Source organism: Suncus etruscus, chromosome 10 (genome assembly GCF_024139225.1).
Source record: "Suncus etruscus isolate mSunEtr1 chromosome 10, mSunEtr1.pri.cur, whole genome shotgun sequence".
NCBI classification, from domain to species: Eukaryota; Metazoa; Chordata; class Mammalia; order Eulipotyphla; family Soricidae; genus Suncus; species Suncus etruscus.
Window position 1 is genome coordinate 109861753 of NC_064857.1, and position 22857 is coordinate 109884609.

Sequence of the window (22857 nt, forward strand, 5' to 3'; positions counted from 1 at the left end):
TGGTGGTGCTCAAGGCTTATTCCTGGCTCTGTTCTTTGACAAAACTCCTGAAAAGGCATTGGGTACCATATGTGGCAAATGAATTAAACTACGGTCATGCTCATGAAGGGCAGGTTTCCTGGCCACTGTACTATTGCTGGTCCTGGAAATTACCTTTTTTTTTTCTTTCTTTTATTAGATTGTTGTTTGTCTCCTCCATGAAAACAAAATAATCTTTTAAAGTAACATATAAATTTTTAAAATAAAGTTCTATATTTTTTTTCTTTAATGTATTTGGTAACTTTTATGTGTAGGTATCTTGCAATTTTATACCTATAATAAATCAACTTTACTTTTAAGGATCTCCATAGTTTTAATACTTCTATAATACTTCTATAGCATTATCAAATGTTTAGTGTGTACAAGCCACCAACTTACATTTTTTATTTTACTTTATTTTTGATAAGGAATATTTTTTCTGTAAGGACACTGGCATGCATTTATCAGTCCAGTTAATTAAATTTCAGTACAATTAACTAACTGCAAAATGATTGTATATGACTATTTTTTATTCTTTTTTGACTTAGCTTTTGCTAAGTCTTTCTTTTTATTTGTTTGTTCATTTTGGTTTTTGGGTCACACCTGGCCGTGCTCAGGGGTTACTCCTGGCTCTATGCTCAAAAGTCGCTCCTGGCAGGCTCAGGGGACCATATGGGATGCCGGGATTCAAACCACTGACCTTCTGCATGCAAGGCAAACGCTTTACCTCCATGCTATCTCTCCGGCCCCTAAGTCTTTCTTTTTTAAATCTGTTAATGTTTCTTTGCTTTATACAATATTTCAACTAAATTTTAATACTAAAAAACTAGTATCTCATTACACTTTCTTTTTTTTTTTTTTTTGGTTTTTGGGCCACACCCGATAATGCTCAGGGGTTACTCCTGGCTATGTGCTCAGAAGTTGCTCCTGGCTTGGGGGACCATATGGGACACCGGGGGATCGAACCGCGGTCCGTCCAAGGTTAGCGCAGGCAAGGCAGGCACCTTACCTTTAGCGCCACCGCCCGGCCCCTCATTACACTTTCTATGTGAAAAGGCATTTCTGAGCATCAACACTGACTCCTAGCACTGAACAACAGGCCATATTAGCCAAGTGTGGCTAGTAGTGGCCCCCAGGCCTCCTTGGGGTGCTCATTAGCCCCCAAGGAGCCAAAGACAAGAGAAGGCAAATTCCCTGTCTTGAAAGAGCTATCTCAGAGACATGCCTACCCCAGTGAAGTACAAAGGCCTGCTCCACAAGTGTGCGTGCTGCTGGCAGCTTGATCTGGCAAAAGCTTTCAATGAGGAATAGGGCCTGCCTAGGGTCTTCCAGAATGAAAAATAAAAATGGTGGGTCCACGTAGAGTCTTCTTTCTGGACATAGGGAAATGGCCCAGGGATTATTGGTTGGCCTCAAATGGATACCTGATGCTGCATTCTCTGACTTCACCCCCAATGCTGCCAGATGTGGTCCTGGACTCCTCCCACAGAAAAGGTCTGTGCTTGGTCCAGTTGAAGTTGGTACTGGCCTCTCTGAGAACTGCTTGGGAGACCTGCAACCCTCTCAAAGAAAAGAACCCCCTTTATGAGAGTAGACCACTTCAGTCTATAGACTTGACTAGCTGCTTGCAGAGCTCAGTTCTATGGGGGCAGGTAAATGGTGGTTTGGAGTGGAGGAACCATAAATCAGAAAAAGACGACTTGGATTTTCTTTCACAACACAAGAGGCACTTCTTTTGCAATATGTCTACACCTCTGCCTAATGTTACCCTAGAAATAGAGTTGCTGTTTTTTTTTTCTTTTTGGGCCACACCTGGTGACGCTCGGGTTACTCCTGGCTATGCACTCAGAAATCTCTCCTGGCTTGGGGGACCATATGGGATGCTGGGGGAACAAACCGAAGTCGATCCTTGGTTAGTGTGTGCAAGGAAAACGCCCTACCACTTGTGCCACCTCTCCGGCCCTGGTTTTGAGCATTTTTTTTTTTTTTTTTTTTTTTTTTGTGGTTTTTGGGTCACACCCGGCAGTGCTCAGGGGTTATTCCTGGCTCCAGGCTCAGAAATTGCTCCTGGCAGGCACGGGAGGACCATATATGGGACGCCGGGATTCGAACCGATGACCTCCTGCATGAGAGGCAAACGCCTTACCTCCATGCTATCTCTCCGGCCCCTGTTTTGAGCATTTTTAAGACTTTTGTTAGCATTGCAAAGTTTTATAGTAAAACTTGCTCCTATCTACTCTTCTTTAAGTTGTGTGTGGGAGGCAAGACATTCATTTGGATCAAGGAACTTATCACTGCCACTTTTCAGATCTTGGCCTCATCTGTTAAATTGTTAGTTTGGACTCTGAAGGTGCTTTCATTCCACAGTCTTGAGGTGTGGCCTGGTGTGGAACTTAAGCCCTGCTGAGGTGTTACAGTCTCTTGTTAACCCCTAGTCTCTGTGTTCCTTTCTGTTCCTCTCTCACTGTAATGGACACATTCATTTCCCTGAAACACCCCCTTTATTAGATAAATTATCTTGCCTCCAAAGCCTTAGAAGCCTCATGACTTTTCTTTGTTCATTGCAGTTAAAAAGGAAGAGAATTGAACGTGGTAGTGCTGGACTCCCTACTTCCAATTGTTAATGAACTAAGAACGAAACTGACTTGCCTAAGGTCTCTTGGGAAGTCTGGTCCAGACCCATTCTGGACTTCCTGTTCCTGTCCATTGTGCTATTCAAGCTTCTGTTGGAATCTTGTTCTCCCAGTCAAGCCCTGGAAGTGAGAGACCATGTTGATACATTTCCTTGTCCTGATTCTTACCTGGATTGCTATGTAGTTTTGCTTTTGTGCTCCAAGGGACTGACTGGCTCTCTCACTTCATGCCAAGTCTAAGACTCAGTGACATGGTAACCGGCCGTCTAGTTTGTCTTCACAGATTGAGTTTGGTTCTTATCCTAGGGTCTCACACCTACATAGTCACAGGCTTGTGGTCCCAGGACTGATCCTGAATATGTGCTCTCCCCTGTCCTATGCAGTTGGTTGAGGAAACCAGCAGCTTTCTAGCTTTCCTGGAAAGGCCATTTTCTTAGCAGTTGTGAACATCCATAGGTTCTGTTCTCTGAAGATACACCCATTCTGGTTCTGAGAAACACATGGTTCAGTGTTCTCTCAGTGGTTGTTTCAGAAGAAGAGTTCAGACAGTGCACTAAGCCTCTCATATCCCAGCAGGTTCCCTGCATATCTGACTCCTCGGGGGCTATCTATTTTCTCCTGTGAACATCTCTTAAATTATGCTGTTGATGGAGTGAAAGCATAGTGCTAGTGGAAAAGGCTCTGCCACCTTGGTGTGATTTTTAGGGACCACAACCGGTGTAGCTTTCTACCTACCTCTCTTATGTTTTTGCCCTCTTCAATTTTGGGGATTGTTTAAAGTTTATTTAGCTTCTGTGGAATGCATATTGATAAGAGGATTTGATTATGGGCATAAAAAGCCAGTAGAAAAGAAGTTCAAGCATCTTAATGCAAGAATTTCTGGGGAGAGAAGTAACACTCAGTTTGTATATGGTGTGGAGTTGACACAATCCCTGGCATGAACTGGACCTGGAGAGGTTAGAGCATTGGCTAGGAAATATATTCTGAATAGTGCTTACCTTTTCTTCCCTACCCCCTGCCTCCCCACCACCTCTCAGCTTTTTCAAAATTGAGGGGTCAGATTTTATTTTAGGGCACTATTTCTAAGGTGTCTGCTCTAATGCTTTGCTTGCAGGCTGTTATCTAGAGGCATTACTCTGTAGCCTAGCAACCAGCATGCCTTATCTTGTCCTTGGTTCTTCATCCCTGAGATTTGAAGATAAGGCACACAAAGACAAAAGGGCTCCATTACAACTCAGTCTTGGGATAAATTGAGTAATAGGCCTAAAGAACTTCATGCTTCATTCCGGTTCCTCTACACTCAGGACTTGGAGATAGAGGAGGAAACAGAGTGGATGATTGCAATAGGGTCTACCTGGGGAAATGGGGAGGGGGTGGGGGATCAGGGCTTCCATCGGCTTGTCTCTGATATTCAAACCAAATAACAGAAGAGGGATAGAGTTAGGACTTTTGACCAGAGGCCAATTCTTCATTTGTCTGGGTAGACGGAAAGTTGGCATCTTAAGAAAAGGCAAATTTCAGAGGAGAAAATATGACCAGAGTGACATTTTCCTGCAGGATCTTATTATCCAGGCCACAGAGAGGCTGGGCTAGTTCTGTGAAGGAAAACAAAGATTCCATCGAGACTCCTATGAATGTCAAGGCTGGCACATTCTGGAGCTGTATCAATCTGACAGGCCTGGAACTGGCTTCCTTTGGCCATTTGTCAGTCTCCTATTACACTGAGCTCAGTTGGAACATTTTCCAGCAGAAATCTTTTTCTCCTCTATGTTGGAGGAACTGGCATTATTCTAGCTTGCATCAGACATTATTACTTGTAATGTAAGTGCTTATTTACATTTTGGGGAGTGGAGGGCACACCTGGCAGCACTCAAGGGTTACTCCTGGCTCTGTGCTCAGAAATCACTCCTGGTAGGCTCAGGAGCCATATAGGATACTGGGAATTGAACCACAGTTTATCCCGGGTCAACCACATGCAAGTCAAGCACCCTATTATTGTACTATCTCTCCAGCCCCTTAAGTGCTTATTCTAATTTTTTTAGGATTAGCTGGTGATGAAACTTACCCAGCTTGTTCCTAAGTTACTTTGGATTTAAGAGGTGGTTCAGCATGCCAGGTCTGAACCCATGACTGTGGTAGGCACCTGAGAACCTGCGTTATCACACCAGCTCGGAAAATTTAGAAACAGATTATAGGAGAATTTGAGGGTTACAGGCTTGTACCCCAGGAAGAGCCAGTGCACGTCATCATATTGGGGACCAAATATGGTTTTCCTGTTGGGCCCTACTGATTTGGGGATAATGGTTCCCAAATCCTGACTACCATCCTGTTACATTCTCCTTTAAGGCCATTTGTTTTCATTTTCCTACTGGCAGAATTATGGAGTTGAAAAGAAAAATCCCGGGGCCGGAGAGATAGCACATCGGTGTTTGCCTTGCAAGCAGCCAATCCAGGACCTAAGGTGGTTGGTTCTAATCCCGGTGTCCTATATGGTCCCCAGGAGCTATTTCTGAGTAGATAACCAGGAGTAACCCCTGAGGGCCGCCGGGTGTGCCCCCCCCAAAAAAAGCCAAAAAGAAAAGAAAAATCCCAAGTGGATGAAATGCACTTTCCTCTGCCATAATTGACCTGCTCTTTGTCTCCCCAGTCAAGAGAGCCTTGCTTTCTCAAGAGGCTTCAACCAGGGGCTGGAGCCGTGGCACAAGCGGTAGGACGTATCTTGCACATACTAACCTAGGACAGACTGCGGTTCGATCCCCCAGCGTCCCATAGGTCCCCTAAGCCAGGACTGTTTTCTAAGCACATAGCCAAGAGTAACCCCTGAGTGTCGAGTGTGGCCCAAAAAGCAAAAAAAAAAAAAAGTTCATCCCAAAGTGTCTGTCTGGCAGTCGTGATGCCATTTAAAACGGAACTTTTGGGCCTACCTACATTAAATATCAGGCATTCAGATTTGATTTTCTTTTGGAGCAGGCATTGGTTTGAAGCCTGTTTCTTTTCACTTAATTCTAAAAAATAATGCCATTTTGGGGGTCAGAGTTCAGAGTGGGACATACTCAGTGGTGCTCAGGGATTGCTCCTGGTTCTGTAATCATTCCTGATAGGACTTGGGGGATCACATGTGGTGCCAGGGATCGTGTGCAAAGCACACTTGCTGTACTATTTATTACTCCAACCCAGAAAATCCATTTTTCAGAATCCTCAGAATTGGCTACGGGGGAGACCTGCTCTCACTGTGTCTTTGACCTCTGGTTCTGCAAGACCTCGACTGCTTTAGTGTGCCCATTCCAGGTCTGGCTTCTTGTCCCAGACAGGACATGTGTAGTGACCTCAGGGACTGGGTGCTGTGGAGGGGAAATTTCCTTATCCTCTCCATATGCTTATTTGGTGCAAGTGGAGAGTGCTACAGACTCTGGTGGCAGAGAAACCAAACTGCCAGTGAAATTCTGCCTCCACAACCAAAACTGCTGTGGTAACAGTTTAAGGCTCTCACCTCATATAAACTTTCCTCCTGGAGACAGTCAGATTTGGGGTCTGTTTACTCTGATTTCAAGGAAACATGCGGTAGGAATCTGCAAATGTGAAGAAACCAAGCTCCTTAATTGCCTCATAAAATAGCAGCATTATTCGGGTGTAATTCATAGACTGAAAGAAAAGAAAGGCACCTTTTCAAATGATCAATTGAATGTTGTTCTTTAGGAATGTACCCACAGGTTACAAAACCATCACCACAAACCATGTCAAACTGTTTTCATCGCTGCAGAAGAAACCCTGCCTCTACCAACCACTGAACCTCTCTCTGTGGCTTGACCTATTCTGGACATTTTTTACATGGAATATGCGGCCTTTATACCCGTTTCCTTTTTGTTCATAACATGTTTTCAAGGCTCATCCACATTGGGGTTTCATTTCTGATAATGGTCTTCAGATATTTTATTGAATGGATATGCCACTTTTTAAATTTATCCACTTAACAGTTGATGAAGATTATTACTGTTTCCACCATTTAGCTGTTCAGAATAAGGTTTCTGAAAGCAACTGTGTAGGATTCGTGTGAAAATACGTTTTCAGTTCTCTGGGGTATATTTGTAGGAGTAAATTGCTTGGTCATATTGCCTTAGTAACCTTTAAAAATTATTTTTATTTGATATTTTTGGATCCCATATGCCTGTTCTGTGAGTTTATATCACTTCCTCTGTATTGAATGTCAACTGTGACTTAAATAAAGTTAACACAACTGAGATCCAGTTAAAAGTTCTTTGTAGAAATAATTATAATTACTCCAAGTGAGAAGAAACTGAATTGGAAAAATGCTTTGTGGGGTGTGTGTGTGTGTGTGTGTGTGTGTGTGTGTGTGTGTGTGTGTGTGTGTGTTAGCACAGAAGCCATGTGAGGAAATGTATATGTTAGGTTAGGACTGTGAAATAGCTGGCTGACTCCTGGAACTTCATCTGACTGCTTTGTGAAGCTCTCTGCCTTCACCCTGCAACCTTCAGTCCTGCCAGGCCATAGGGTAGGGACTGTAGGAGCTGCCTTGAATCCAGAGAGGCCTCACCATCCCACAACCAACAGTAGAATCTTTAAATTATATTAAAACAACAGTCAACCACATGCAAGGCTGCACCCTCTCTCCATCCCCTAAACGGTTATTACTTAGGTTCGCTACTAGGTTGCCTTTCTCTTCTTTATGAAGTCTTTATTGAATGTTTATTAAAAATATTTTTTTCTATTTTAGAATCGCAATGAAATAAAGAACGGCACTATCCTTCGACTCACCACATCACCGGTAAGTCAGTCATAATTTACAGCTTTTCAATCAGTATTTTGCTGTCCAGTACTTCAGTATGTGTGCATGAGATATTCATCTTTAGGGTGTTTTTCACGTAAGACAGAAGGCCTCTGAACTGTTCTTACATGCAGTACTGCAAACTTTCTGGAATTCCCTTTTCCTTCTTTTAGTTGCCACTACAAGGAGAATCACTTTGTTCCGTGTACATCACTGGCTTCATGGGTCAAGTGTGGTGCTACTTCAACCTTCTCATTTTGTCAGTTTTCATCTGACAGCCACATTGACTTGTGGTGCCCAAAGGCCCACACGCCTTCCCAATGTGATGTGAGCAATTTAAGACAGAAATCAGCCAAAAAAGAGACTCTATGTTAGAATAAGTCCAGAATTTTCTGGATTTGTTCAGCTGTTATGATAAACAAATAGTTTAACAAAAGTTAAACTGCTGCCTAAAGAAATGGCAGTATTCTATACATGGATTACTACGCTATGGTTAGGAAAAGTGGAGTCATGAAATTTGCTTAAAGATGGATGGATATGGAGACTGTTATACTGAATGAAATGAGTCAGAGGGAGAGTGATAGACATAGAATAGTCTTACTCATTTGTGGGGTATAAGACAAGTAATAGATAGTATGGTAATACCCAGAGAAAATAGAGATAAGGAGCAAGAGGACCAATCCATGGTAGGAAGCTTTCCACAAAGAGTGGTAAATTAATAGTCCACAGTAACAGTGGTGGTTGGAACTGATCACTCTGGATAAGAGCTGGGTGCTGAAAAAGTATAAAGTGATATGAATGATGCCCCTTAATTAGCAATAATGGAAAGCACAGTGTCAAAAAAGAAAAGAGAGGGAGAGAGAGCAGTAAAATGCCTGCCCCAGAGGAAGGTGGAGGAGGCTGGGTGGTCGGGAAACTAGAGACATTGTTGAGGGGAAATATGCACTGGATTGCAAAGCAACATATCTAAACAGGGCAAAAAAAAAAAAAAAGGAAGAGAGAAAGAGAGATAGAAGAAAATGTGTACCTCAGAGACAGTCAGAGGAGAGGGCATCTGGGAGGGTGAGAGGGAAAATGGGGACATTGGTGGCTGGAAATTGGCACTAGTGAAGGTTATTGTACATTGTATGACTGTAATTGAATCATGAACAACTTTATCTGTGGAGAAAAAACCAACTGAATTCAAAACAACCTTGTAACCACAGTGTTTAAATAAAAAAAAAAAAAAAAGAAATGTTTGCCACTTGGGCTACTTCATTAGGATCTTCTTCCAGAGAAAACTTCAAAAATCTTCTAATTATAAGCTTTCAAAAACAATTGAGTTAACATGCTGGTGCTGATTTTGTTGCTTATCTTAACTTTTCCACAGTTGCTTTAGATAGTGACATTAGCATATTGAAAGGAGATCATTTCACAGTGCATCTATTGCTTTCCTCAAGAACGAGCTGCAGGAAATACACCAAGTGTCACTCTTTTCACTCTGCATATGTGATGAAACGGTCTCTCATTTTCAGTTTCTACTGGAGCCATGTGGTTAAACTAAAAATAAATTTAAAAATTGGGGAAAGCATCTGGCTAAAATTAAATTGTGGGTCCTGTAGCTGCCACAAATTCTTCTCATTGAAAATCACATTAGAGAGGCTGAAAACCCTTTAAGCATTTAGCACAATGGCACTTTAAACCCTGAGCATGGCAGACGCACTGCTGGAGTTGACTCAACTGTCTCCCGATGCCTTCTTGCCACTTGAAAGAAGTGATAATGTATCTGTAGTTTTCAGTGACTACTTGGTGACCCTTCATTTTTTGTCTTTCAGTATTTCTCTTCTTACTTTAGTCAGCATGAATTCATGTTAATTTGACCTTTAGAAACCAGTTTTCGTTTTTTTTTTTTTTTTGTCATTCTTATTTATCCTGTTACAATCACTCATCAACATTCTGGGCAGAAAGAGTACACCTTGCTTTTAGTTTCTGCCTAGAATTTGGAAAGCTCATTAAAAGAGACTCTAGTCCTATTCTCTGCCAAAGAAGAATCTCTTTAATTGCCATGAGTTCTTGAACAAAATGTCCCTAGTCATTCTGTAAAGGAGGGTTGGGTGTAAGGTGTGGGCAGTGTGCAGTGACAACAAGTGACAATGTCACGGTGACATTCGGGATGGCGGGTTGCTCTTTAGTGAGGGGCCCTCACTTTCCCAGCATGAAGTAGGGAAAAATGCCATAGCCAGCATAAAAGGCTGTACAGAGTGCTAAATGGGCATTACCAACCAGACATTCTTTCCATATTCCAAAGAACAGTTGTCCAAACCTGAATACTTGGTGGAATTTTCAACATGTGAATGGAACTAGAGAGCTGGTACAGTGCAGAAGGTGCTTGTCTTGCATCTCGCTGAGCCTAATTCAAACCTAGGCAGCACATCGGTTTTCTGGGGACCATCAGGAATGACCCCTGAGCACAGAGTCAGGAGGAATAAGCCTTCTCATTTCCAGTGGGTTCCACAATAAAAAAGTAGATAAAAATTAAAATGTGGTTTTAAGGAAGAGCTGGATTTTTAAAGTCCAGAATAAAAGTTCAGACCTTTTAATCAAGCACGTTTAAGGTTTTGGCAATTGGCAGAACCAAACCAAACCAAATTAGGAATTACTCTATACGAAAGTTATTTTGGATCTGTAAACTTCACTTGTTGGTAGACTGTATTTTTTACTTTGTTCTTACCTAAGAATATGGGCAGGCAGATGCTAACTCTGATTATTTTACACCTACAGCAAAATAAGTGGGGAACAAAATACCCATCCATGTGCCAAAGGTGTTAGAGAAGCATAAAGAAGCTAGCACCTAGTTTTATACTTAACTTAGTATTCCTGTCATCTTTCTCAGCTAAACTCTTTCTAGCTGGGCACCGGGACAGGAATATTCATATACACATATGCTCACACATGCACACAGTTTTGTTCTAGGCAACACATGACTCTGCTGAACTTACTCTGCCTACGTGTTTAAATTTACAGAGCCCTTGCACTTGACTTAGGGGCCCCTTAGTATCATATTTCTTGCTAGTGGTCATCTTAAATGTGTGTATTTGGACCTGTGAGATAGTACCTTAGGGAGGGTGTTTGCCAATCATACGGCTGACTTGGATTTGACCTGTGGCATCTCATATATGGTTCCCTGATTACACCCAAATAGTGATCTCTGACTACAAAGAGAGGAGTAAGCCCTGAGCACTGCCAGGTGTGGCCCAATCCCCTATCCCCCAAAGAGGGTATTTAGAAGGGGAGGGACTGCATCTAGTTCTATGTAGGAGCCATTTCTTGTCATGTTCAGGGATGACATATATGGTACAAGGGATTAAACAGGTGCTTTTACCCCTGTAATCTCTCTGGCTCCAAAAGTGTATATTTTCCAGGATTCATCTTTTCTCTATTTGTGCCCATAGGATTATGGAAATATAGTTCTGGGACTTGAGAAAGAGATAGCAAGGCACTTGCCTCACACACAGGGATGACTACAGCAGTCGTCCAAATCCTGGCACCAAATATGGCCTCCTAAGTCTTGAAAGGTTGGCCCCTGAGCGCTGCTTCACCACTAAGAGGAAATAAAGGCACAGATGCACCCAGGGAATGTATTACTTTATTGAACACTTGAGATTTGGGGGAGAGACCAGTTTTGCAGCTGGGTAGTATTTCCTACTGCTTGCCATGGAAGTTTCCTGTGGAAATTACAACTGAGGTCACACATGCAATTTAAGTGGATTTTAGAGTTAGTTCCTGTTCTAAAATAGTTGTCTTGCTTCTGAAATTTTTGTCTTAAATGTATTTGTAATCTCTGAGTGTGCAAAGCCTCTTTAAGTTGACTAGAGCCCAGAGTCACAAAGAAAAGCAACAAGTTTGCCAACAAAAGCATAAAAGCAATGTCATAAATCTTTAAGTTCACAAAAAATAAAAGTAGCGAATTAGGAATAGTGTGTAATAGAGGTCTGATTCCTCAATTTGCATGATGCCTTATGAATAAATTAATAATCAAGAATAGTTAAAAACAAAAGGGGAGGATCTGAGCAAGCAATATGGCGTTTGCCTTACAAGCGCTAACCTAGGACCGACCACAGTTCCATTCCCCGGCGTTCCATATGGTCCCCCAAACCAGGAGTGATTTCTGAGCACATAGCCAGGAATAACCCATAAGCATCATCGGTGTGGCCCAAAAAAGCAAAAAAAAAAAAAAAAGAATAGTTGGTTATTACTTTCAAACTTCTCACTAGCTTCACTCATTCTAGCAGCAAGAAAAATGGTATTGTTTCAGTCACTCTCAGCCTTAGGTTATTTGAGATCCTTTAGAACAGTACCGTTAAAATCCCTTTGCAGTCTTCCTAGTTCAGAAACTGGGAACATTCCAGAACATTTTCAGTTGTTTTTCGGACCACTCTCTTAGAGAGGAGCGATTCCTAGAAAGAAGCCAGGAAGGCTTTAGGCAGCTGGACAGGTAGGTTCTGGAAGGAACAGGACAAGTGCCACAGGAGAGCGATGGTGTGCAGGAGGGTTTTGGTGAACATGCTACGCGCACATGCCAATGCTTTGGAGGTGCCGAGAGAGGCCGTGTGGAGGAAGCACAGGGAAGCTAAGCAGTGATGCAGTTACTGAGACGGGCTGGGGAGGGGAAATGGGAGAGGTACTTTTTGCGTCCATGAAGATAAAAATATTCATGTCAGCATTTATCATGCTGTGAGGGCAGTACAGCAGCAGCCACTGTGCAATTCATGTGGGAGGGGCAGTGGGGATGTCACTGCCATGGGGAAGGGACAGCCCTGCACAGACGAGGCTTAGAAGAAGAGCTGGAGAAGGGAGCGCCCAACTATTTCCAAGGAAACCAAGACACCAGGGAAGTTGAAAGCTCAGCAGACTCCCTAAATTTGCCTCTTAGCCTTATTGCTCACACCTTGGAGACACTTGTGCAGAAGTGGGCAGGGCTCCTCAATGCTGCAGCCAGAAGAGAGCAGGTGCTCCTGGGTGGTGGCTTTAAACCCACTTTATTTATTTGTTTTTGAAGAAAATTTGCTGTGAATGGGGCAGAGAAGTGAGGATGTGACCAGAGAGAGGAACTGAGTCAAAGGATAAAGACAGGTATCTTTTAAAGTTAGCAGTATGTCTTCTTAAGTAAGCAGCTGTTGGAGAAGTTAGCAGCTGGAAATGAACAACTACAGAAAATAACCCGATGAAATAACCCAAATGAAATCAATCATTCAGGACAGCAAGAAGGGAAGGGTTATGGAAGGAATTGTGGGTAACAATGGCCTTTACCAGACAACAGAACAGATGCAGAGTCGGGCTAAGACTGCCAAAAGAAGAGGAGGAAGGAATGTCTAGTCCATTGTTTTTAATTCCTCTGTGAAATATGAGGCATGATTACAGAGGGTCAGTTTAATTGGGCCATTTTGGAAGGAATATTTTAGAAAAGTGTGAGTGGATTGCTAGATAATGTTGAATGTACATTTAAAGTATTGGGGCTAGAGACATAGTGCAGCCAGTATGGCATTTCCCTTGAATGCCTCCAATTTGGGTTTGATCCCCAACAACTCAATGTGGTTCTCTGAGCACTGCCAGGCATGATCCCTGAGTGCAGAGCCAGGCGTAAGCCTTGAGTATAGACACTCATGACCATAAAGCAAAACAAAAATGAATTAAATACCTGTGAGCTTCTGAGCCTAAAGGCTTTTTAGTTTTTAGTTGGTGCCAGAGAGCAGAAACTGGGAGTTTCTTGAGAATAATTATGAGAACCTGTAAGAGCAGAGATGCTCTTTGCAGCTCAATGAAAAATTTGTTTGCACCTGAGAACAAAAACCATACTATTAAACTATCGTTCTTTGTGGTAATTTTTTGAAAAACAAAACAAAAACAACAGATGTAAGTTTCTATTTTAATTTTAAAATTAATTTCATTAATTCCAAATATTACAGAATTAATATGAAATTTGGATGTGAACTTTGCTCCAGAGAAAGATATGCAAAACTGGAGTCCTCAATAACCATAGATCATATCTTGATGGCTCTGTTGGTCATTTTTATGCAAATGTGTACATACATGCAAATATATGTTAATCATGTATACAAATCTGTTTTAGAGAATTAAGTGTGGGGAGATCTGAAAATTTTCTTCTCTTAAAGAAGTGTTCACTTCTTAAAGAAGTGTTCTAGTGTTCAGAGACAAATTCTTGTGTCCTGACAACCTTGTTCCACAATCAGATATATTTTCTTTTTCTTTCTTTTTTTTTTTTGGGTCACACCTGGCAGCGCTCAGAGATTACTCCTGGCTCCACGCTCAGAAATCTTTCCTGGCAGGCTTGGGGGACCATATGGGATGCCGGGATTCGAACCAATGACCTTGTGCATGTAAGGCAAACGCCTTACCTCCATGCTATCTCTCTGACCCCACAACCAGATATATTTTCATATGGCCTTTCTCTATCATGTCAATATCTTATACTTCATTCTATAAAAATTATATTTTGCTTCATATACTTTTCTTCCATTGGTCGTGTGATTTCTACCTTGTCCCATTATTGAACATTGTGTTGTTCTCTCAGTGTTCAAGATAACTATTTTATTTTATTTTATTTATTTTTTTGGTCACACCCAGCAGCGCTCAGGGGTTACTCCTGGCTCTATGCTCAGAAATCACCCATGGCAGGTTCTGGGGACCATTTAGGATGTCGGGATTCAAACCACCATCCTTCTGCATGAAAGGCAAACGCCTTACCTCCATGCTATCTCTCCAGCCCATAACTGCTATTTTAAACAGTCCAAATGCACCAGGTTTTGTGGCTCATTTATGGGAAACTTAGCATCACCTAGGGCTGCTCCTCCTTGGCTGCTCAGACTTCATTCTCTTCACTCTGTCTCCCGCTCCTCATCTCTGCTGACTCTCTTCTGTGTTCATTGTCTCTGGACATGCTCCTTTTTCATAAACTCAAAACTGGGTCTGCATTTGCAAAAGTGATTCTTGCCATAAGGGAATCCTCCCCTCAAATGTGCTCAGTTCTGCATAAACAATACTTTCTTGTACGTTTGTCCCTGAAAATGGACACATCTTTAAAAACTCACCAGTCTGGGTCAGAGTGACAGCACAGTGGCTGACCTGGGTTCGATCCCCTGCATGCCTATCAGGAGTGATTTCTGAACACAAAGCTTGTTTTGTTTGTGGCCCCCAAACAAACAAATAAACAAACAGACAAAAGTCAGCATTCACAGAGCTGGAGAAGCAGCTGAGCCCAGTTCAGTGCCTGGCACCTTGTCTTGTCCCCTGAATATCACTGGGTGTAGCTCCAACCACTCTATCCCCTTAGCCATAAAACTCTTTTTTTTTGTTTGTTTGTTTTTGGGTCACACCTGGCAGTGCTCAGGGGCTATTCCTGGCTCTATGCTCAGAAATCCCCTCTGGCAGGCACAGGGGACCATATGGGACGCCGGGATTCGAACCATCGACCTTGTGCATGAAAGGCAAACGCCTTACCTCCATGCTATCTCTCCGGCCCCAGCCATAAAACTCTTTACCGTCCCCGACATTTAGTTTATGCTGTACATATTTAAGCGTATTAAATATTTAAATATTTCATAAGCTTTTCTTACCTTTCTTCTTACACTGAATATGTTAGCACAAGAAAGTAATAATATTTTTTTTTAGACTTGATTGATTGATTTTTGGGTTACACCTGGTGGCACTTTGGGGCTACTCCTGACTCTGCACTCAGAACTCACCCCTGGCAGGCTGGGATACCATATGCCGGGAATGGAACCGGTCCATCCTCAGTCCGCCGCATGCAAGGCAAACACCCTCTTCGGCCCCAAAAAGGTAATAATCTTGTTCTTTCGTTGCTGGATCTCCAGTGGACAGAGCAAGGAACTGTCTCAGAGAAGTTTTTTCCAGACACATGTGTTGAATCAGTGAGTGAAGATTCTGCTGGTGTCAGGAAAGCAAGATTCCTTCACCAAGGGCTAATACTTAAACAACAAAGGTTTATTTGCATGTTTGTATAATAAGAGGTTCATAGCCACTCCATGTAGAGCTCAGAGTCGGTGAAAAGAATCCACGGTCCTGTCTGACCCATTTACAACTGGAAAAATACTGACTTAAGAGAGATTTAACAATTTATGGCTCCCTTTGGGGACTCGATCCACAGTGAATGCAGGTGCTCAGGGATTACTCTTGGCAGGTTGAACAGGAGCTTTGGAGATGGAGGGAGTGGAACTCAGGTCAATTTTGTGCCAGGCACTGGTTCCCTACCCATTTGGACTCTCTCTTCAGCATTTTCATTTCTTTTATTTTAGGTACATCATTAACTTTTTTTTTTTTTTTTTGGTGTTTGGGCCACACCCGGCAGTGCTCAGGGGTTACTCCTGGCTGTCTGCTCAGAAATAGCTCCTGGCAGGCACAGGGGACCCTATGGGACACTGGGATTCGAACCAACCACCTTAGGTCCTGGATCAGCTGCTTGCAAGGCCAACGCCGCTGTGCTTTCTCTTCGGGCCCATCATTAACTTTTAATTGAGTCAAGCACATTAAAAAGGTGAAAGACTATCTTCTCCTTTACCTATGTTCCATAAATAGATTGAGACAAGAAGTTAAGCAAAATTTCTTCCTGGAAAGTTTCTACATTAAAAAGACTAGTAGATCTTTGTTATTTTTGAGGGGAGTGTAATATGCCCGGAAGGAGACGGTGATTAGAAATTCACACTTCAGGCTGGAGAGATAGCATGGAGGTAAGGCGTTTGCCTTGCATGCAGAAAGATGGTTTGAATCCCGGCATCCCATATGATCCCCCGAGTCTGCCAGGGGCGATTTCTGAGGGTAGAGCCAGGATAAGCCCTGAGTGCTGCTGGGTGTGACTCAAAAATAAAAAGCCCAGAGGAAAAAAAAAAGAAATTCACTCTTCATATGCAGGTGGGCTATTTGTACATGCATCCCTCTAGGTTCAAAGCTGGGGGTGTTCTCACAGGTGGTCTGAGAGGTGCAGCAAAGACAGCAGCTGAGCTGAACCTGCACTGCACATGCAGAACTGGAAACTCTGAGTGGGACTCAGCCACCTGAGGGGCTTTTCTGGCCTAGTCTTCTGGGAGTCTCAGTCTCATGCATCCCTGTGAAGGTTCAAGTTTACCCCTCCAATATGCAGAGGGAGGCAGAGGAGCATGGAGGTAGGCTTTGCTATGGAGCCATAAATGGGGCCCCCTCACCCCCCGTGGTCTCAAGACAGAACTTTTGGGATTTCCTCTCCCCTTGTACTCTTCACTTGCTAGAGATTTATAGGCCTTATCAGATGTTTTAATCTGTTTTTCCTGCGATCCCTCAAAATTTTTGTTTGGGGCCACACCCAGCACTGCTCAGGCTTACTTTCATTTCCGTGTGCAGGAACCACTCAGGGACCATATGTGGCACCAGGGATTGAGCCAGGGCATCTCTTCCAAGTCGAACCCACTACCCCACTATTATCATCTCTCCAGCTCCAAGATTCCTTATTTTTAGGAATTAAACCAACAAACAACTCTCTCTTCCATTTCCCCTGAAATTAAATGCAATTTCAGAGGGGAGAGAGCAAGTACCTTAAAAGGATCAGAAGATCAGGATGGCTTAGCCAGTGTAATTTTGAGTTAAATAATAGCTACAGCAGATGCTATATTAAGTGAAAACACAGATAGGAAAACTTCATCATGTAAAATTTTTCCTACTGTCTGCCCCAACTTAAAAGTGGCTACGTAAACCTTTACAGGATGCACAGAAACAGATTTTAAGTGATTCTCCAGAAGGGCAGATTTTTTAAAGATTTCCATTTCTCCTGGTCCTGTCAGTCAAAGCCATGAAGTGCTTTTCAGAAAGTCTACATGAGGACACAGAAGGAGGCCCTCAGGCCTCGCATGGGGCGGGATGACGTAACTGTGACCAGATCTATCAGTGCTAACACTCTGATAAACCAGAGATCTAAACTATAAGAGATAAACACAAATTCAAAAGGGAAAAGAAAACTATCCACGCCTTGGAAAACTTGATCTCGCAGGATTTGGAAATGATTTTGTTTTCAATGTCAGAAGTACGTACCCAAAGCAGGGAACACCTCTTGTTTATGTATTCTAAATCAATTTTATAAGTGACCTTGCATTTTGTTGGAAGATTTCAGTAACCTGGAAATCCATTGAAACTTTGAAATCTGTGTTAGGTTGGTACGACTCAGATGATTTGTCTGATGGGAGAGCATTGGGCTGTTTAATTCATATCATTGCTTACCTAAGCAAAAGGCTTTTCGTTACTTAGAGATAATGCCTGTTCATTTGTTCATGTACTTTATTTTTGGGGACCGCATCCAGCTGTGCTCATGAGCTACTTTCAGATCGGTGCTGGGAGTCACTTCTAGAATTTCTGGGGAAGCTTGTGGCTTCAGGGGTCTGACCCTGCCTTCTGGTGCTCAGCCTTCTGAGCTTTCTACGCTCAGCACTTTTTCACTCTGGAAGTAAACTCTGTCTCCAATCTTCCCTTTTTGTTGCCACATCCTCTGTAGTTTCTTTTGTTTGTTTTCGTTTTTGTTTTTGGGCCACACCCGGTGATTCTCAGGGGTTACTCCTGGCTTGGGAACCATATGGGATGCGGGACCGAACCGCGTGTCTGTCCTAGATGAGTGCAGGTAAGGCAGACGCCTTACTGCTTGCGCCACTGCTCCACTGCTCAGACCCCATCCTTTGTAGTTTCTTACACTTTACTGCTTTGGGGACCTGCTTTTCAACTCAGTGGCACAACAAGCTCTATGGAATGAAAGCAAGTCCCAGGAGTGAACTTGAGGTTGTTCAGAGGCAGGTGTACTGGGAGCTGGGAGCCTGCCACGGCACAAAGTGCCAAATGTGGCACTTTGGCTTCTGCTTCTCACATTTCCATGAAGTTTATTTTGTTGTCTTTGTGTCTTCTGTCGTTTCTGTCTCCCTTTGGTTGTGCTCCGTGAGGCACAAAATGCCCAGCAGCTCCACGAGAGGATCCAGTCGTCGAGCATGGACGCCAAGCTGGAGGCCCTGAAAGACTTGGCCAGCCTCTCGCGGGACATCACGTTTGCCCAGGAGTTCATAAACCTGGACGGAATCTCCCTGCTCACACAGATGGTGGAAAGCGGCACCGAGTAAGCATCGTTTTCTCCAAACCTCTCATCTGTCCTCTTCTTTACAGCTTTGGGCTGTGGCAGATGTGCTTGCAGTTGCTAGTTTGATGGGTCAGAAATTGGCCAAACTCAGAGGCAAATGGTCCCAGACAGTGCCTGGGTTGCAGGCTCAGACAGTCATAACTACTACCTACCACACAAATTCCCTGTCATACTAGAAACATCAGATATAGAAGGAAAAGAGCTTATTATCTCTTATTACCTTTCCAAAACTAAAGCATAGTTATACAGATTATAAATCCCTCCTGTCCCTTGCTCAGACCCAAGAAAAAATGTTTTTTTTTCTTGATGCCATTAAAAATATTAGAAATATCTATTTCTACTTCAAAGTATTGAACCAGGTCAAAATAGCATCCCTGAAATAACTGCACACTTAAATGGTGAGCTGAGGAGCTGGAGTTATTTAAAATTAAGTATACTAGGCAGTAGACACTTGCTATATTCAAAAAATCTGGGAATTTTAAAAGAATGTCAGCTTCCTTCTGTTCTTCTTCCAGAACAGGTGACAGTCAGAAGGCCTTTGGTGCACTCTGAGGGTGCTCACAGTGAGCAGCTGACAGAACTGAGCTTTGTGTCTCTTGCAGAATTGTGCAGTGGAAGGAGCCAGATTGGTCTAGCTCATGCAGAATGGGCAGAGAATCCTCCAGAACGTCCAGGGTCTGAAGCCAGATGGGCAGGTTGCCATTAGTACTGACTTTTAGAAAATCTGAAATTGTTAAGTCCATTAGTTCCATATTAACATGCTAAATTAATGTTATTCAGAGCCAGGAGACAGAGTCCTTAGGAGTAAATAGCTTTGGGAGTTGGGAATTAAACCAGGTTCTTTTAAGTCTGATGATTCAATGAGTGAGCTAATGACTGTACATGACTGGCCTTCCTCCCTTCTCCTCTCCCTCCTTTCTATCCCCTTCCCTCTCTCCCTCCATCTCTCCCTTCCCCTTCCCTTTTTCTCTCTCTCCTCCCTTTCTACCCCTTTCCCTCTCCCCCTCCCCTTCCCTTCCTCCCTTCCCTCCATCCCCTCCCCTTCCCGCCCTCCCCCTTCCTTCCCCTTTCCTTTCTCCCTCTTTCCTTCCTCCCTCCCTCCCTCCCTCCCTCCCTCCCTCCCTCCCTTCCTCCCTCCCTCCCTTCCTCCCTTCCTTCCTTCCTTCCTTCCTTCCTCCCTCCCTCCCTCCCTCCCTCCCTCCCTTCCTTCCTTCCTTCCTCCCTCCCTCCCTCCCTCCTTCCCTCCCTCCCTCCCTCCCTTCTTTCCTTCCTTCCTTCCTTCCTTCCTTCCTTCCTTCCTTCCTTCCTTCCTTCCTTCCTTCCTTCCTTCCTTCCTTCCTTCCTTCCTTCCTTCCTTCCTTCCTTCCTTCCTTTATTCCTTCCTTCCCTCCCTCCTTCCCTCTGCCTCCAACACTTGACATTATTTAGTGTTGTCAGTTGGACTGTTACGATAATATATATATATATATATTTTTTTTTTTTTTTTGCTTGGTTAAACAGAGGATGTTTTATTTCAGCAGGAATAACTCCCATACTAGAGTGTCTTTTAGAATTTGTAATTGGCGATTATCCTTACAGTCAAAGAGAAAGAATATCTAGGATGTAGTTAGACTGATATGCTGGGAATCTAATCCAAGACGACCAACAGGCAGGTTCCTATGATTTAGAAAAGGTAATTTGTAGATTATTGTCATTAAATTAAAACTCTATACTCATTAAAGTCTTGGCATCCAGCTATCTGCTTGAAGTGGAACAAAGAAATGTAAATTCTGGGTATTATTCAAAACCTAAATGGTTTACTTAAAAGTCGGAATTGAAGCTTAAAATAGCTAGAAGAAAGCTGAATAACATTACGTTTCAGGATCTCAGAGTATTGACCTAGGAACAGAATTGTGAGGGATAGATGCTCAGGGCGAAATCCCTGTGCAGAACCCATCAGATCCTTTATTTCTTGTTAAGGCGGAGAGCAGAATGTGAGTTGTGATCCTTTGAAATGTCAAAGTCCAGTTGCATTGTAATCTGCTTATATGAGGCCATCCTTAGTTCATCTGCCACCAGTTCTCCAACATCCATAGTGCTGTTGTGTAAATGCTTGCAAATGTACTGGAATTGTGCTACAGCTACTTGAACAAAATGCCCTAGACTGGGTGACCTAGATAGTATAAACATATTTTCATTCTGGAAGCTGGAATTGCAAGATGAATGCCCTGGAAGGCTCGGTATCAGCCAGTCAGTGAAGTTGTGGTCTCATTTTGTAGTACAGGTTCCTGGTTTCAAGCTAACAGTTCGGGGATAGGGTCTTCATTCCCTCCAGAACACTCACCTAAGGGAATTTACCTCCCTTTGAGTGAATGCTACTCTCCTTTTTTTGAAATATGTCACCTTTTGTGGAGGTGTTCAGGGACTCTGGGGTCCTTTGTGGTGATTCTCATGTTACTCCACAGAAGTTCAGGGTTCAGTTCTGAGGATTTGACACACTACTCATGGCCTGCTGTGCTGGACATCACTATGCCACCCAATGGAACTGGGGATCACATGCAACTATGCTGGGGCCTCCTTGCTCAGGGCAGAACAGGGTCCACAGCATGTGTGGTGTTACACCAACACCCCTGTACTATCTCCTCAGCTTAAATGATCAACTATTCTTTGTTCACTTATTTGCTTATTTGGGGCCATATTTGCTATTGCTCAGGGCTTTGTGCCTAGCTCTGTGCTCAAGGATTACTCATGGTGGCTTAATATAGTCACTTTTCATCTGTGCTGTTGTCTTATTATGGATCTCCTCATGACCTAAAGAGTGTCCCAACGCCCCATGCCACAGACCTGGGACAGTGATAACTATTATGGGTTTGTACCCCCATCAAGGGCCGTAAATACTAATAACCTGTATGTGGACAATTACTATGGAAATGCTATTTTAAACAATGGATGATACTAATTGATCTGTGTAAGTCCTATCAATTCATTGATTTGTTTCAGCCCTATCAATTTATATGAATGATTATTACTACAGACAACCAGAACTTGGGGACAGACCTGGATGAATTCTGATTTGGTTTATTTCTTCCAAATCCCAGTCTCATGGCCCTAAAAAGGAATGTGTTGTCTCCCCTCTGTATTGTCACCTCCAATATATTTCTGACCCTTGTATCTAAATTCAGAATTTTTCTATTTGTTTTATTAGTTCGTTTTTGTGTCACAACTGGTAGTGCTCATGGTTACTCCTGGCTCTGCACTCAGGAATCAATCCTGGGAGTGCTTGGGGGACCTGTGGGATGCCAGGAATCGAAACTGGCTTGACCTCCTGCAATATAAGCATCCTACCTTCTTTCTGTAGTAGCTTTCTGACCCTAAAGTCTTGCTGCTTAGGAAGATGGAGGAAGGAGCATCTGGAGCTCCAGACCGCTGCCTCTTTCTCTTGGCTCCTCTTGCAACTCGTGCTCCAAAGGTGCTTGCTTGACCCGACAGCCATTTGTTCTGATTGAAAAGAAAAAGGCTTTTTTTTCCTCCAAGAAAACCTAGCTTCTCAATTACACTTTGAGCAAGACTCCAATTAATTAATGGCACTCCTTGGGCTTGAAACCACACGAATTAAATAGATCCTGCTTTAGGGAAGGCATGTAGAGTGGCTCCCGGGCAGCCAGCCAACTGGGAAAGGCACAGGGTTTCTCAGCAGAACCTGTGGAAATTTTTAGGAAACACACACAAAAAAACGTGGTAGAATTTTCATCATTACTCTGAGCTCTAACAAGAATCAAAGATTACTCTCCCTGCTTGTCACCTCAAGCTGAATTTTTTTAATATTTTTTTTCAGCTGCTTACCAGAGGATCTGATTGGGATTGTATGGAAATTTTCATTGTGTTAGAGCAAAGTATTTAAAGCAGAGTTGAATTTTTTGCTGCAGTAGTGACATGTTGAAATGTCTTTTCTTATTTTAGCTCATACATAGGTGTAGAAGCTAGTGGGTTACTCAGGAAAAGTCTTGTCCCAGTCTGAGTTCAGGTGAGGATCATGAGTCAGTGAATGGTGTTTTCTTATTAGGGTTTTATTTATTTATTTATTTGTTATTTATGTATTTATTTTGGCCACACCCAATGACGCTCAGGAGTTACTCCTGACTATGCACTCAGAAATCGCTCCTGGTTTGGGGGACCATATGGGACGCCGAGGGATCATACCACGGTCTGTCCTAGGTTAGCACATGCAAGGCAAACGCCCTACTGCTGTGCCACTGCTCCAGCCCCTGTTATTTACTTTTGTGGGG

At 43.0% G+C, this 22857-nt stretch overlaps 1 protein-coding gene across 2 annotated transcripts in view; it reads left to right on the forward strand.

The window, feature by feature from the left end:
* ELMO1 (engulfment and cell motility 1) overlaps positions 1–22857 on the forward strand; it is a 514761-nt gene that overhangs the window by 55178 nt on the left and 436726 nt on the right. For both annotated transcript variants that reach the window (XM_049781864.1, XM_049781865.1), the window contains exons 4-5: positions 7384–7434; positions 18402–18571. In XM_049781864.1, the coding sequence (XP_049637821.1) occupies positions 7384–7434; positions 18402–18571 (221 nt within the window). The remainder of the gene's footprint in view (positions 1–7383; positions 7435–18401; positions 18572–22857) is intronic.